Here is a 15,999-nt window from a genome sequence, read left to right on the forward strand (position 1 = left end):
CGATCAACAATTCAAATAAATTTTATTATTCTAACCTCAAATTTCAATTTTCGTTTGCAGTCGTTCTTTTCACTTGTTGTATGTGAGCGGTATTTTGCCGGAAAAACTTATATTGAAAATAATAATATAAATTCGGGTAAAAGATATTGTCAAAAAATGTGTGAAAATTTTACTGATAGTATTAAGTAAAAATAATTCCTAAACGAAGGGAATTTTTCAGTGAAATACTTTTTTATCGTGATGATATAATAGGTTATAACAAATAAAATTTATCAAAAATGGAAAATAATTCTTTGCCTCCGATAAAATCTAACAATCCAGCACCAACAGTAGAGCAAATAAATGCTGATCGAATTACACAGGTAAAAATTTACTTTTATTGTTATTTAGCTTAAATATTTTTAACGTAATAAATTTATAAAATATTTTTTTTCAGCTTGCTAATAAATATTGGGCTCATACATCGTCTACTCATTTAGAGTTTAATCCACAAATCGTAGAAGACATATATGTCGAAGAAATATGTGCATCAAAATTTTCAATCAGAAGAATAATGATGTTGGAATTCAGTCAATTTTTAGAGAATTTTCTATGGCCTAATTATGATGCTGAACAAGCTACAAGAGCACATACTTTATCTATTGTTGTAATGGTGAATGAAAAATTCAGAGAAAGAGTCCAAGTTTGGGAGGCATTTGAAAAGAATCCTACTCATTTTCCAGGATTTATTCAACGAGTTTTAGAAGCATGTTTAGAAAAAAGTATATTAGATTTTGATTTGAAAGAACAAACGGCATTAATTGTTTTTTTGAATCATTGTTTTAATTCAATGGAAGTGGCTTTAGTAAGAAATGAAATAAAAAGATTAGTTACATTATCGATGTGGGTTTCTCTTCAACATGGTAGAAGAGAATTGGAGTTCAAGAAGTATGGAAAATGGAGAAAACAGTGGAACTTTATAAGAAAACGAGATAAACCAGAGCTGAAAGAAAAACTTGATTGGGAAAGGAAGTTTCTTCATAGATTGATGATTAAATTTATGAATGTGTTGGAATCAATTCCATTAGAAGGACCTTTAAATTCAGATAAAGTGCATTATTGTGAAAGGTTCCTTGAGCTAATGATTGATTTAGAAGCTCTTTTACCAACTCGACGTTTCTTCAATACAGTAATGGATGATTGTCATCTAGTTGTGAGATGTTCTTTGTCTAATTTACTTAAACGACCAGAAGGCAACTTATTTGGACAGGTAAGTTACTTTTTTTTTTACATTGTTTAAAATACTTTATCATTCAAAATTTATTGCTCTCATACAAAAATGCAAGTTGTGCTATCTATAATACTAAAATATATATTTTATAAATATAAGAACGTGGATAAGAAACATTACTGAATAAGATAATATAAACATTGAATTTTTTACTTATTGTAAAAATTTTTATAAGTATATTATGCATAAATATTTGATTGGAGTATTTTTTCGTTGTCAAGGCACGCTTTAAGACTATTCAATTTGTTCTGATATTAAAATTAAATTAAATTTATACATCTTCAAAAAACAGTATTTGTTTTAAAAGATAAAAATACTATAATTAAATAGGGAATTAAATTAGTGCTTAAAAATGTATAAATAAACGTGTAAATTATATATATATATAGAAAAAATAATTTTTCGTGAATATTCAATGGCACTTAAAGGTTTAAAATTCACAATTGCACTTGGAGTTGACATGTTTAATTAATATCCTGCATTAATTGCTGTCATTTCTTCACCCCAATCGAGACCATCGGCAGTATTGTGTTCACTGTCACAACAGTTACACGTTTTACGTAAGAGGAAAGTTACTCGTTTTTGTCCAAAAACACACACATACAACACAAGAAATGCTTGTAAAAGATTAACAACAATATGAAAATATATTAGATGATCATATTTCAATTGTGAGATCATCAAAGTTAACCATCCGAAGCTTAAAAAAGCAAATAGCAATGTAAACATCCGGAAACTGTACTTCATTTTATGATGTATTCTTCCATAAGTGCGCATTTGTTTTATAGTACTTGCTGTCGTTAAAATGAAACAAAAATCAACAATAATTGTAAATGCAATTGAGGTAAATATCACCGACATGCCAAGTGTACCAATAGTCTCTTGAGGATTGGAAATACCATTGCTTTCAATAACTGTTTTGCTTGTCTCCAATGCAAAATGAGCGAAAATTGCAGTCCCTGAAATTGTTGTTGTAGATCCCCAAACGTAAGTTGAGTAATAACAGTATTTTCGACCATCCGAAACTCGCAAAAATACGTTGCGTGATCGAAAGGTATTCCAGACAAAGTAGCCGAGAGCATTCAACCAAAAAAATGCTGCCAACAAAGAAATGTAAGCCACAGTATCTGAAAAATAATTAACACATAATTATTATTTTCAAAAGTCTTATTTTGTAATGATATAAATGAACGAAATGAGTCGTAATTATTTTGAGTAAATTTATATTTTTTATCGTTTCGCTGGCAAAATAAATATGACAAAAAATTTTCAATTTTTCATTGAAGATGAACAATGGTGTTTCTAAATTATGAAATTATAAGAACGTTAATCGATTTTTTTGTACCACGTACTCACCTGCAATAAGAAAGCTGATGTGACTTGCGTATTGAGTAAATATTCTGACAGTGACAGCAATTTGATTGGTTACAAGACATAATGACATACTCGTAATCATATTTCCAACGAGATCTCGAAGTTGTGGTAGAACAAAATAAACAATCGCGACAAAAAGATAACATGCTATAGCCAATGCTCGTGTAACAGGATCTACGATATGTTTAATCAGATAATCAGGATCAGTCCAAGCTATTTTAGGAACACATATCATAGCATAAGTCGTGACAAAATTATTTTTGCTGAAGATTGCTTTATCAGCACAATAATGTCCAAATGAATAATCAAAATGCAGGGGTTCTACTGTAATACTATCATCATGATCATCTGCTGGATTATGTTCAGAAATTAATCTCTCTCCATCGATGGCTCCCCACCTATCATGAACAAAATGACGTAATTTTCCTGAAGTCAATATCGCTAGTCGATCTTGTCCATGCGGTTCATAATAAACTGGCCACTGATGTTCATTACTACGACAAGTTGGTAAACCGATCCTCATTTGATACTTGACCGTGGGCTTTCGACTAATAACAGGAAAATTGTCATCTATAAATTCCGGTTGCCATGGCTTTGTCTCGTTAGTTTCACTCAACAATGTGCACGTGTCATCAACTAAAATCTCGTTGAGCTCACAACACTTGCCAATTTTTACGGATTCCTGAACATCCTGCTGTGTTTCTATTCCAGTACTTGCTTCCACGAAAGTGCTCGGCCACCCGAGAAACAAAATTGTCAGCAGGAGATGCATTTTCTCTGTGAAAGTATTGTTATTACTCACTCCATTCATATATTCATCCATCTAGTAATTATTAATTATTATGTTTATGATTCATATGAATAAATACTCACCTCAAATTGGGTTTTTTAAAAACAAATTATTCATTTCTTCATTATAAAAATTTAATATTCAAAATATTGTTAAACAATTATCTTGTTTTATAATAAAACTTTTCAGGTTTTACGGTTGTTGTCTTGTTAGAAATGTGCAGTCGATCGATTGATCACTTGTCCATTGAAAGTTTCCTTGAACCAAGCAGATTTCCTTCACGTTTTTTTCTTTGTTCACATTACCCTTGGTAAATTTATTGTCCTTGTCTCCCAAATTTGGAGATTTTGTAAAACTAGAGTGATGGATTCATCACTGTTCTTCATGATACAAGTGTAGGAAAGTGAACAACGCGGTATTTGGATATATACTGTACATTATATGCCATCAACATTGATACTACACCGGTACAACTAAACGCATTTTACTTGCCCCTCTACGCGTTCTTTTTAGCCTTCGACCTCTCTCCACTTCATGATGATACATTCGAGTTTTACACGGTATGTTGCTGTACATAATGGAAACCTACCACCTGGAATGCTTCTTTAGCTCCACCTGGGATTTATTTACATAGCCAAAGATGACCTTGAGGCTTCTGCCTGTTGATAATATAGCGACCATACCAAAAAAATATCCCATTCATATATTTAGAAAGGAATTATTTTAATTTAAATTTATCGTACTCCAAAATGATGATGATGTTAATTTTTTTACAGCTCCTGGAAATGCTCAAATTTTATGCTAGATTCGAGATCAGTGATACAACCGGAGATACTTTGACAGATCATGATATGACACAGTTTCATTATGAAAAAATAACTTCCCTTCAAGTACGTATGAAAAATTTAATATACTCCAATTATTTAATCAAGGAGTGTTGTTATTCAATAAACAAAATTTATGCGAATAGAAATACTTATTAATTCTTATTAAATTATCTAATGTTTTTTTTCAATTAAATTTTATTAAGTCTATGATAACATGATCAATAATGACACGTAATATGTAATTATTGTCATTGAAAAAATATATTGATTCTTTAAAAGGCTATTCCTCGGATAACCAGGCTATTATTACATTGTTCATAGTTGAGAAAATTCCCTTTGTTCAGAATGATGAATTCACTACGAATAAAAATGCATGTTGTAATATTTAGTTCATCATTGATTAAGTTAGTCATACATTATTAAATTCTTCTGTCATTTATAAAGAACTTAAACGTCTCATTATAATATTCATGAAATAAAGAATCATTGAAATTACATACGAATCATTATGCATGTCTAGTGGTTGTGGTTAATCATCTCTAAAATTATTTTTTTTATTTCATTTTTAAACGTTTCTTTTTTATAGAAAGCAGTGTTTGCTAAGTTTCCCGATCTACGAAATTTTGCTCTGGCAAATGTTGCTAGTGTTGACACAAGAGAAGCTTTGCAAAAGCACTTTGGATCTTTAAGTCAAGAAAAATTAAAAGCAGTTGCTTGTTATTTAAATCTTGTGCCTCCAGATGAACGAGCAAATGATGAAAATTGGTATCGATTAGATATGGATTTTTTACAAGAGTTATTGATTTCTCGACACGAACGACGAGCATCACAATTGGAAGAATTAAATGAAATGCCTCTCTATCCTACGGAAGAAGTCATTTGGAATGAAAGTATCGTACCAACTGAATATTTTTCCGGTGAAGGATGTCTAGCCTTACCAAAATTAAATCTTCAATTTCTTACTCTCCATGATTATCTACTAAGAAATTTTAATCTATTTAGATTAGAATCAACTTATGAAATTCGTCAAGATATCGAAGATTCAGTGAGTCGATTGAGTCCTTGGAAAGCCGAAGATGGTGGAGTTTATTTTGGTGGATGGGCTCGAATGGCTCAACCTATAACACAATTTGCCGTAGTTGAAGTTGCAAAACCAAACATTGGTGAAAAACAGCCATCAAGAGTACGAGCCGATGTCACAATAAATTTAAGCGTACGAAAAGAAATAAAATCTGAATGGGAAAATTTGAGAAAACATGACGTTTGTTTCCTTATAACGGTTAATCCACCAAATCCTATAGGCACAAAATACACTCATAAATTACCTTTTGTACCTCAAGTTGGTTTAACAGTTGTACGAGGTTGTGAAGTCGAAGGTATGCTTGACTCTAATGGACGTGTAATAGAAGATGGCCCTGAACCACGTCCTATTTTACCAGGGGATTCTCGAACTTATCGAGTTTGGTTGGATCCTAATCAATACCGAATTGATATGGACAATGCAAGCCATGGAAGTGAAGATGTCTATGAAGGTTTTAATATTATAATGCGTCGAAAACCTAAAGAAAATAATTTCAAAGCTGTTCTTGAAACTATTAGAGAATTAATGAACACCGAATGTGTTGTTCCTGATTGGCTTCACGATATCATTCTTGGATATGGGGATCCTGGAGCGGCTCATTACTCTCGAATGCCTGACGAAATTCCAACTATAGACTTTAATGATACGTTTTTAGATATTAATCATTTGAAAGCCAGTTTTCCTGGTTATACATTTGAATTTAAATCTCCAGTTGATGATGAAAGTAAATTAGTAAGACCTTTCAGATTGACTTTCCAGGATGTAATTGATAAACAAGAAGGTATTGAACCCGTACGAAAAATTATTACTATCGAGCCTCACATTCTTCCAAGTCGAGGTCCTTATAAGGCTAATCAACCAAAGAAGAATCAAATACCTTTCACACCTACACAAATAGAAGCTATTCGAGCAGGAATGCAGCCTGGCTTGACATTAGTTGTTGGACCTCCTGGTACTGGTAAAACGGATGTTGCTGTACAAATTATTTCTAATTTGTATCATAATTTCCCTAATCAGAGAACATTGATTGTTACACATTCCAATCAAGCTCTTAATCAACTGTTTGAAAAAATTATGGCATTAGATATTGACGAAAGACATTTACTTCGTCTTGGTCATGGTGAAGAAGCTCTCGAGACTGAAAAGGATTTCAGTCGTTACGGAAGAGTTAATTATGTTTTAGCGAAACGTTTAGATCTTTTAATGGACGTTCAAAGACTTCAAGAATCACTAAATGTTAAAGGTGATGTTGCATATACGTGTGAAACTGCAGGCCACTTTTTTATGGATCAAGTAATTACCCGTTGGGAACGTTTCGAATCAAGATTGAAACAACGATCTTCTGGAGTAACTGATATTCCAGTAAACATTGTCGATGAAGAGTTTCCATTTCATAAATTCTTTGATAATGCACCTCAACCACTCTTCAAACATAATTCCTATGAAGAAGATTTAGAAATAGCTCAAAGTTGTTTTAGATACATTGAAAGAATTTTCGCACAATTAGAAGAATTTAGAGCATTTGAATTATTGAGATCTGGTCTAGATAGGTCGAAATATCTTCTTGTTAAAGAAGCTAAAGTCATTGCCATGACTTGTACACACGCCGCCTTAAAACGACGTGAACTCGTTGATATGGGTTTCAAATATGATAACATATTAATGGAAGAATCTGCACAAATTCTAGAAATTGAAACTTTTATTCCTTTATTATTACAAAATCCTGAGGATGGTTACAATCGATTAAAGCGATGGATTATGATTGGAGATCATCATCAACTGCCGCCTGTAATTAAAAACATGGCTTTCCAAAAATATTCTAATATGGAACAATCTCTTTTCGCCCGATTTGTCAGACTTGGCGTACCAACTGTTGATTTAGATGGTCAAGGTCGTGCTAGACCAAGTATCTGTAATCTTTATAATTGGAGATATAAAAAATTGGGTAATTTAACTCATGTCGAACGCAGTCCCGAGTATTTAGTAGCTAATGCTGGTTTCCTTTATGATTTCCAATTAATAAATGTTGAAGATTTCAATGGTGTTGGAGAGAGTGAACCGAGTGCTTACTTTTATCAAAATCTTGCTGAAGCTGAATATTGTGTGGCAGTATTTATGTATATGCGATTACTTGGCTATCCAGCTGACAAAATCAGTATTTTAACGACGTACAATGGTCAAAAGCATCTTATTAGGGATGTCATCAATATCAGATGCGCCAACAACCCTTTGATTGGACGTCCTAGTAAGGTTACAACAGTTGATAAATATCAAGGTCAACAAAATGATTATATTTTACTTTCGCTGGTTAAAACACGTGCAGTTGGTCACTTGAGAGACGCGCGTCGTTTGGTTGTTGCTATGTCTCGTGCACGTCTGGGACTGTATGTCTTTGCTCGAGTTTCTCTATTTAAGAATTGTTTCGAACTTACTCCTGCCTTTGACCAACTAATGCAACGGCCTTTAAAACTTCAACTTATACCTGAAGAATCTTATCCAACACAGCGACTTAAAGATGAAAAACCTACACTCCCTGTTATTGAGATTGAAGATATGCCACATGCTGCCAATTTTGTTTATGACTTTTATACGAACAAAGTGAAGAGTATGAAGGTAAAGAACATGATTTAATTCACTACTTAAAATATACATCATATTTTTAATAATATTAATAATTTTATATTTAAATGTTCTAGGAGTTACAAAATGAATGGGTTAAACCTGACAGAACTTATGAGTCAACTAATCCTGAATACCACATACCCATACGCCCTGGTGATGCAAATGCAGCTGGCTCAGATGATGAAGATGAAGAAAAAACTGAAGATAATAAGGATACTGCTGAGGAAATTCCTGACAATGAGGAACAAAAGTCTGAGAATGATGACCAAGGTATACCTATTCAAAATCTCGTTACAGAACCCATGGAAGAAGAAGATGAGTAGTTGTAGAAAGAGAAAATTGAATTTATTAAATTATGTAACAAACGTTACAAAATTTGCCATCTCAATTACATGAACGAAATATTTGTACCTAATAATACATAATTAATTTTTTAAATAAAATAAATTGTAAAAGATATAAAGTTAAAACGAACAGATTTATTTAGAAACAAAAAATAAAATTTGTACTTAGACATAATTATTCTTAACATTTCTTGGGCTAACAATAGTTCGTTTTACATTTTAGTATACGTAAGATTTGATGAAAATATTGATGAATATAGTCCCAGCATTTGATCTCAATGAAAAACATAATACATGCGAGTATTAATCCAAACACTAACGTTTGAAAAGCAAAATCTAAATCTTGTAAGTTCAAAGTTCTACTATCATTTATTTCATCTGGAATAAGATCAGGATTTTTCAGTTCAACATAACGATTTGCGTATTCAAAAAAATAACGATTCATTCCGCTTTCAAAAATTCTTCCAAATATTTTATTGGCTTTTTTTGCTAGTGGCCAGTTTCTTCTCATTCTAAATATAATGTGATGTTTCGCTATAATTTCTTTAGACTGATGCATTTTGTATTGATATGTCATACCAATATTCGAAAATTCATCCCAGACAAGTACTCCTTTAGTTTCATTAGCGAAAGTCGCAAACAATGTCTTTTGTTGACAACGTTTTTTAATTTCAAGAGGTAATAAATAATCAAATCCTTTTTTGCAATAAACTGTATACTCCTTATGATTTGCAAGATCTTCAAAAGTTTCTAAATTATTGGATTCTGGTGCCATAATAAATGACAATATTTTACTTCGAAGAATACTTTGCATTACTAGTATAAATATTAAAATTGTGAAGAGATAAATTCTTGGTGACATTCTATTTGGTACTCTTAAAAGTGGACCATTAAAAAATATTCTCAATACTTCCATGACAGCTGTACTAAAACTTCCATTCATCGATATTTTTAAAATTACTATTGTAATTCCTAAAACAATTATACTGAAAAACATAATAATTGGTTTGAAATAATTTATAATTCGCATAATAGTAGATACATTCGGTCTATAATGGCTGATAAACGTTACTCCAGTTTCTCCAAGTGTTAATGATGACTGTACAGTGTCATTTGTATAAGATAGAAAACGAGAGTCGATTAAAATATCGAATTCTTTGTCAGCTACATATTTATCTACTCCACAAGAATTACCTTCCTCATCAAATGTACCATAAACATGACTGACGGTGTATGATAATGGTATGCCCAAATACATAAATAAACATTTAGTTATCTCATAGTCGAATACTTTTTTAGGACTTAGCTCATAATTGTAAAACATTTTCCGAAATGAGAACTTTGAAGGTACGTAAGTTACTGCTCGTACTCCACTATATCCATCAAGTCGATGAGTTTTATCGAAAAATAAATCTCCACATGTGATTATATCTTGACCTATTATATTATAATTAGCATTTAGTGAATGAATTTTACAATATTATTTATAATTTGATACTTACTTGGTTTATATTGTGCTGTGTAAATATACCCAAACTGTGTATGGTTCCATTGATGTTTATTAATCTTCCAAGGTGCTGGAGCCCAATTTACATACGGATTATAGGTGTACAGCATTATTTGCTTTGAAGATGTGGTACACAAAAAAATGGTGTTTATCATATCATGTTGCAAAGCAATATATAAATAAGACAAATATTCACTACAATTATTATCCAGGGTAGATTTATTCAGAAAAATGCTATATTTGAGACGATCCCAAATTACTGAGTGAGTCATTTGCAAGAGAAATTGCGTAAGATTGTCAGCTGAATCAGTGGATATGATCAGTGATTCAATTGTATTTTCAACCAACCACTTTGGTAATTCCAAATTACTTCTTATTATTTTAGGTTTAATATCAGATAGTAGTTTTATGTCATTATGATCAAAATTTCCAGCAATAAGTACAGAACTGTGATCATTTATTTGGCATGATCTTATAATGTCTGCCTACAAAATAATTACATTAAAACAATTATATTAACAATAAAGAAAAATTTTGAATAAATGTTTTTTACCATTGCCTCCAATATATTATTTTCTGGATCCTTAATGTTAATTATGTTTGCCATTATTGATATAAAATTATTAAAAATTATTAATAAAAATACATTATTTTTTGTATTTAAGATCATCATAGTTCTTTCACGTAAGATATTCTGTTGCACTGAAGTTTAATTATTGACTGGTAATGATTTAACAGAGTCATGTATAAAAATCAAAATATTGGAAAGGTACATTGAAAAAAAAAATAACAATGACAAAACAATTTTTTCTTATCGAACTATAATTAATCCAATTCAGTGATAATAACATGGAGTTTTTATTTTCAATGAATCAATTGTCAATTACATGTGTGCATAAGTTATAAACACGCATAGAACAATTGGATGACAGCGTTAAAATCGAATTCCAACACATAATTTTCATGTAGTAAATTAAATATTCAATTAGAAATATTTGAATCTTTTATAGTTTGTTTTTGAATGTAAATAAATGCCTCCAAAATCTTGTTTCAATCACAAAACAAACTAGAGAACTAAGTAGACCAAAAATTAATATTTGGAATGCAAATTTTAAATCAATTAAATTTAAAACTCTGTGATCATTATCATCATAATAATGACTATCAGCCTGATTATGAGTAATAAAAAATTCGGATAATTTTCTTTGAAAATCACTAATTCCAGATTCAAGTAAATACATGTATATTTCATTGACTCTATTGATAAGTGGCCAACTTCTTCTGGTTCTTTGAATAATATGATGCTTTGATATACTTTCTGTTGAGTGATGTAAATGATGTTTACTCGCTATTCCAATATTAATCAAATCTTCCCAAATGAATATAGCTTGACTGTCATTAAACATCTTAAAAAAAGTGTTTCGTACGATAACACGTGATTGTAAACTTGGTGGCAAAAGATATTCAAATCCTCGTTTACAATAAATTTTATACTCTTGATGCTTTTTTAAATCAGCAAATGTATTTAAATTATCAGGCCGTGGTACCATAATAAATGATAATATTTTACTTTGAAAAATACTTCGCATTATGAAAACAAATATTAAAATTGTAAATAGAAAGATTCTTGGTGAAATATTTGTAGGAACTTTTAATAAAGGACCATTTAAAAATAATCTCAACACTTCTAAGATACCGGAATCAAAGCTTTCTTTAATAGATAACTTAAGCACAGATACCATCAAGCCAATGACGATGAAAGTAAAAATGATAACAACAGGTCTAAAATAAGATACGATTTGTAAAAAAATAGACACATCACTTCTGTGTTGGGTCACAAATGAAATTCCACTTTCTCCAAGTGTAAAAGTTGATTGTACTAGACCTTTTGTATACACAAGAAAACGATGATCAAATAACAGATCATAATGGTCGTGAGTAAGACGTTTATCTAAGCCGATAGGATTACCATCTTCATCAAACGTACCGTACTCATGACTGATGTTAGGAACAAGAGTAATATTGAGTTTTTTACTCAGGATTTCAGCAATATTTGAATCGAATCGTTTTTTAACATTGCTGTGATAATTGTAATAAAAATCAGTAGTTTGTCGCTTTTTAGGTATATAGGTTATGGCTTTAATTCCTGAATATCCATTGAGATGATAAGTTTTATCAAAAAATAACGTATCACATGTCATTGAAGCTAAAAAAGTCGTTGACCATGTAATGAGGTTTCTATTAAAATGGAAATAATTTACATAAATAAGTAAATTACCTGATAAGTATTCAGTTGAGTAAAAGTACCAGTAGTCATTATCGTCTTTGAATTTTGTGACAAATGACCACGGTTTCGGAGCGAGGTCAGTATATGGATTGTAAGTATAAACTTTGATGCTGTTTTCAGCCAAGGCACACAGAAAGATTGAATTCAGTAAATCTCCTTTCCAGGAAGTAAATAAATATTTCAGTGCTTTATCACAACTCCTACTTGAGACAATCCTACTCAAAATAATATTATATCGAAGATTGTTCCACATTGACGAATTTTTGACTTGTTGGAGAAGTCCATGGAGATCATTGTTTGAGTTCGGTGATATAACTAGAGCCTGGACTGTATTTTCAACATTTTTATAATCCGATATATTAAAATGATCTAGTATTATCACTGATTGATGACTGGATGTCAATTTTTCTATTTCATTGGCGTTAAACTCTCCTGCTACAAGAATAGAACTTTCCTCATTGATATGACAGGATTTTATTATTTTAACCTGTAAAAATACATAGAGTTATTATTATTGGAATAGCATTTTTACATGAATGTAAAATTGTACTTACTACGGTATTTATCATCGTATTATAGTTGTGTGTTTTTTGCAATTCTATTGACATTGCTGGTATAAAAATATGACAAATTAAAAAATACAGTAGAATTTTTGTTGTTGATATCATTGTCATGACCTTACTCAAACTACCTTAGATCAAGTAATTGCTTCATTCTTGATTATTCATTGATTTTTCATATTTAATGAGAGTATTTAAAAATTCGAACACATTGATAGATAATATCTATACATTAAATTTTCATTATTTTATCTACCATCAAATGTAGTCGTAATATTGAATAATAACTTATAAATGCATGATTAATTATGTATATTCAAAAATCAAAAATACATGTAACAAAATTATTGGGAAACATATGTCACATATAATATTTATTTTTTAATATTGTACAGTTTTATAACAGTAAACACAATATATTTATTATATTAATATTTAATAATCAATGAAAATAAAAACTACGAATATCAACATGTAGATTGAGATTTCTATTTATCATAATACTATTTTCTGAGTATTTTTTTGATTTGACGTGGTATTGGGATAAAGTTCCAAGCTTTTATTTCAATGATAAAACTTAAAAATGAACAAATAAAGCCAATAACAAGTATTTTAAAAGCAAATTCGACATGTTGTAAAGTCAAAATTTTTGGAGAATTGTGATTATAATCATCTTCATCAACATGATCGTGTGTGATATGAAATTCTGCCATTTTATTTTCATGATAACTTATTCCAGTCTCGAATAATCGCATGAATATGCTATCAACTCTCCTGAACAGTGGCCAACTTTTTCTAGTTCTATGAATCATATGATGTTTTGCTATCACTTGTTTGGAAATATGGAGTTTACGTAGTTTCGCGAAACTAAGATTCACATAATCTTCCGTAATAAATACATGATTACTTTTATTTAGTTTGTCCACGAAAAAGTTCTCTAAAACAATTCTTTTTGCTATATTGGGTGGTAGGAGATATTGATACTCTTCTTTGGCATGAATTATATATTTTTTATGATGTGCTAATTCTGTAAAAGTATTTATATCATCACTCTGTGGTATCATGATAAATGTTAATATTTTACTTTGAAGAATTGATTGTACTATAAAAATAAAAATAAATATTGTACATAGATAAATTCTCGGTGATAGATTGATAGGAACTCTTAAGAGTGGACCATTGAGAAATAATCTGAAGACTTCGAAGACAGCTGTATCATAACTTTCTTCAGCAGATAATTTTAAAACTGCTATAGTTACTCCCAAAATAATGATGGCAAAAAGAATTACAATTGGTTTAAAATAATTAACAATTTGTAAGAAGATGGACAGATTTGCTCTATGTTGAATAACAAATGTAAGTCCACTCTCTCCTAGTGTGAAGGTTGATTTTACTAGACCTTTTGTGTATTTGAGGTATCGATGACCGATCAGAATATCATAATGACCGTCTGCTAAATATTTATCAACACCCATAGGATTACCATGCTCATCAAATGAACCATGATCAGAATTCCACAGAAAAACGCAACTGATGTTTAGTTTTTTATACAAAATTCTTATGATATTTATATCAAATCGTTTCTTAATGTTAACTTCATAATCAATCAAAATATTAGTTGTATTAAGAGCTGGAGGTATGTAAATTACAGCTTTAATTCCTGTATATCTATTAAGATGTAAAGTTTTGTCGAAAAAAAGAGTACTACAGGTTAGATGACCTGTAAAGTGTAAATACTAAAGTAATGCAATAAGCAAACATGATTCTAAAATTCTAGTTATAATAAAATATTATTAATAAAAATTACCTTGATAGTGATTAATTGAGTAAAGGTACCAGTAGTCATTATCGTCTTTGAATTTTGTAACAAATGACCACGGTTTCGGAGCGAGGTCAGTATATGGATTGTAAGTATAAACTTTGATGTTGTTTTCAGCCAAGGCACATAGAAAGATTGAATTCAGTAAATCTCCTTTCCAGGAAGTAAATAAATATTTCAGTGCTTTATCACAACTCCTACTTGAGACAATCCTACTTAAAATAATATTATATCGAAGATTGTTCCACATTGACGAATTTTTGACTTGTTGGAGAAGTCCATGGAGATCATTGTATGAGTTCGGTGATATAACTAGAGCCTGGACTGTATTTTCAACATTTTTATAATCCGATATATTAAAATGATCTAGTATTATCACTGATTGATGACTGGATGTCAATTTTTCTATTTCATTGGCGTTAAACTCTCCTGCTACAAGAATAGAACTTTCCTCATTGATATGACAGGATTTTATCATGTCCACCTTGAAACGTATAATTTTTAAATACAGGAAAAATTAATAGAATATAAATCTACAACTATAAGACAATTATTTTAAAAATTACCACTGCATTTATCACCGAGTGATTGTTGATAATTTTTGTTTGTAATTTCATTAATATTTCTGGCATGAACATGTAGCAAATTAGCATACACAATTCATACTTTGCTAATACACGATGCATTTCAAGAGCTCTGTTATAATAATATTTAAATATGTCGTAGATTTGGTTGAAACTGAAAAAAATGTGTATTACCTGATAAAATTATTTAATACAAAGGTATTCATTATTTTCGCCTACACATTTTTCTTTTGTCATGTTTAATAATAATTTAATATTACTCATGGAAATACACTTCCTATTATAAATGATAGATCATGATAAATATTTTATGTGCTCACAAATGAAACTTATACATCTTACATATGATATTTAATATTAAAGATGTTCATATTGTATACACGTTTTCGAGTATTTTTCTGATATTATCAGAAGTTTGTTACAAATATGAATGTTATCCATCTATTATATTCATGAATAATTATTATTTAAGTAGTATAGCATTTATTTTTTATCTATTTATGTGGAATGTAGCAGATGCAGAGGAAGACCTGTGTACTTAGACTTTATACTACATGGTATTATTTTTTCTTTCTCGTGAAATATTCAAATAACAGTAATTTATGATCTCGCTCATGTAAGTAATGTAGTAGGTATTCGAATCTACTGTATTATTGAGTTGCACTATGTTGCATGGCACAGATAATATTAATAATTTAGTCAAAATTTAAGAGTGTAATTTGAATTGAAGTGTGTAAGTTTAAAATTGATATTACTTAAAATACTTACCGTCATTTAGTTTATAAAATAATGGATATTTAAAAAATTTTTTAAATAATCAAAAGTAAAAGTGTGCAATAAATGATTAGTTTTCAACTGTTTTTCATCAATTGAAATGGATAATAATTAATGCATGCTATATAATTGTACTCCATTTAAATATCAATATTTAATC

At 30.1% G+C, this 15,999-nt stretch overlaps 2 protein-coding genes across 2 annotated transcripts; one reads left to right on the forward strand and one right to left on the reverse strand.

The window, feature by feature from the left end:
- Positions 1-65: 65 nt before the first annotated feature.
- LOC118068056 (RNA helicase aquarius) lies at positions 66-8,468 on the forward strand. Its single transcript, XM_035085193.1, has 5 exons — positions 66-362; positions 437-1,249; positions 4,211-4,324; positions 4,848-7,955; positions 8,039-8,468. The coding sequence occupies exons 1-5, from the start codon at positions 279-281 to the stop codon at positions 8,285-8,287; spliced, it is 4,368 nt and encodes a 1,455-aa protein (XP_034941084.1). The 5' UTR covers positions 66-278; the 3' UTR covers positions 8,288-8,468.
- Positions 1,383-4,005, reverse strand: mthl5 (G-protein coupled receptor Mth-like 5). The gene is made up of 3 exons (XM_035085194.1): positions 3,518-4,005; positions 2,627-3,421; positions 1,383-2,397 (listed from the first exon to the last, which is right to left on the reverse strand). The coding sequence occupies exons 2-3, from the start codon at positions 3,414-3,416 to the stop codon at positions 1,739-1,741; spliced, it is 1,449 nt and encodes a 482-aa protein (XP_034941085.1). The 5' UTR covers positions 3,417-3,421; positions 3,518-4,005; the 3' UTR covers positions 1,383-1,738.
- Positions 8,469-15,999: the final 7,531 nt, after the last annotated feature.

Source organism: Chelonus insularis, unplaced genomic scaffold (genome assembly GCF_013357705.1).
Source record: "Chelonus insularis isolate UGA/USDA-ARS -01 unplaced genomic scaffold, ASM1335770v1 contig_399_pilon, whole genome shotgun sequence".
Lineage (NCBI taxonomy): Eukaryota > Metazoa > Arthropoda > Insecta > Hymenoptera > Braconidae > Chelonus > Chelonus insularis.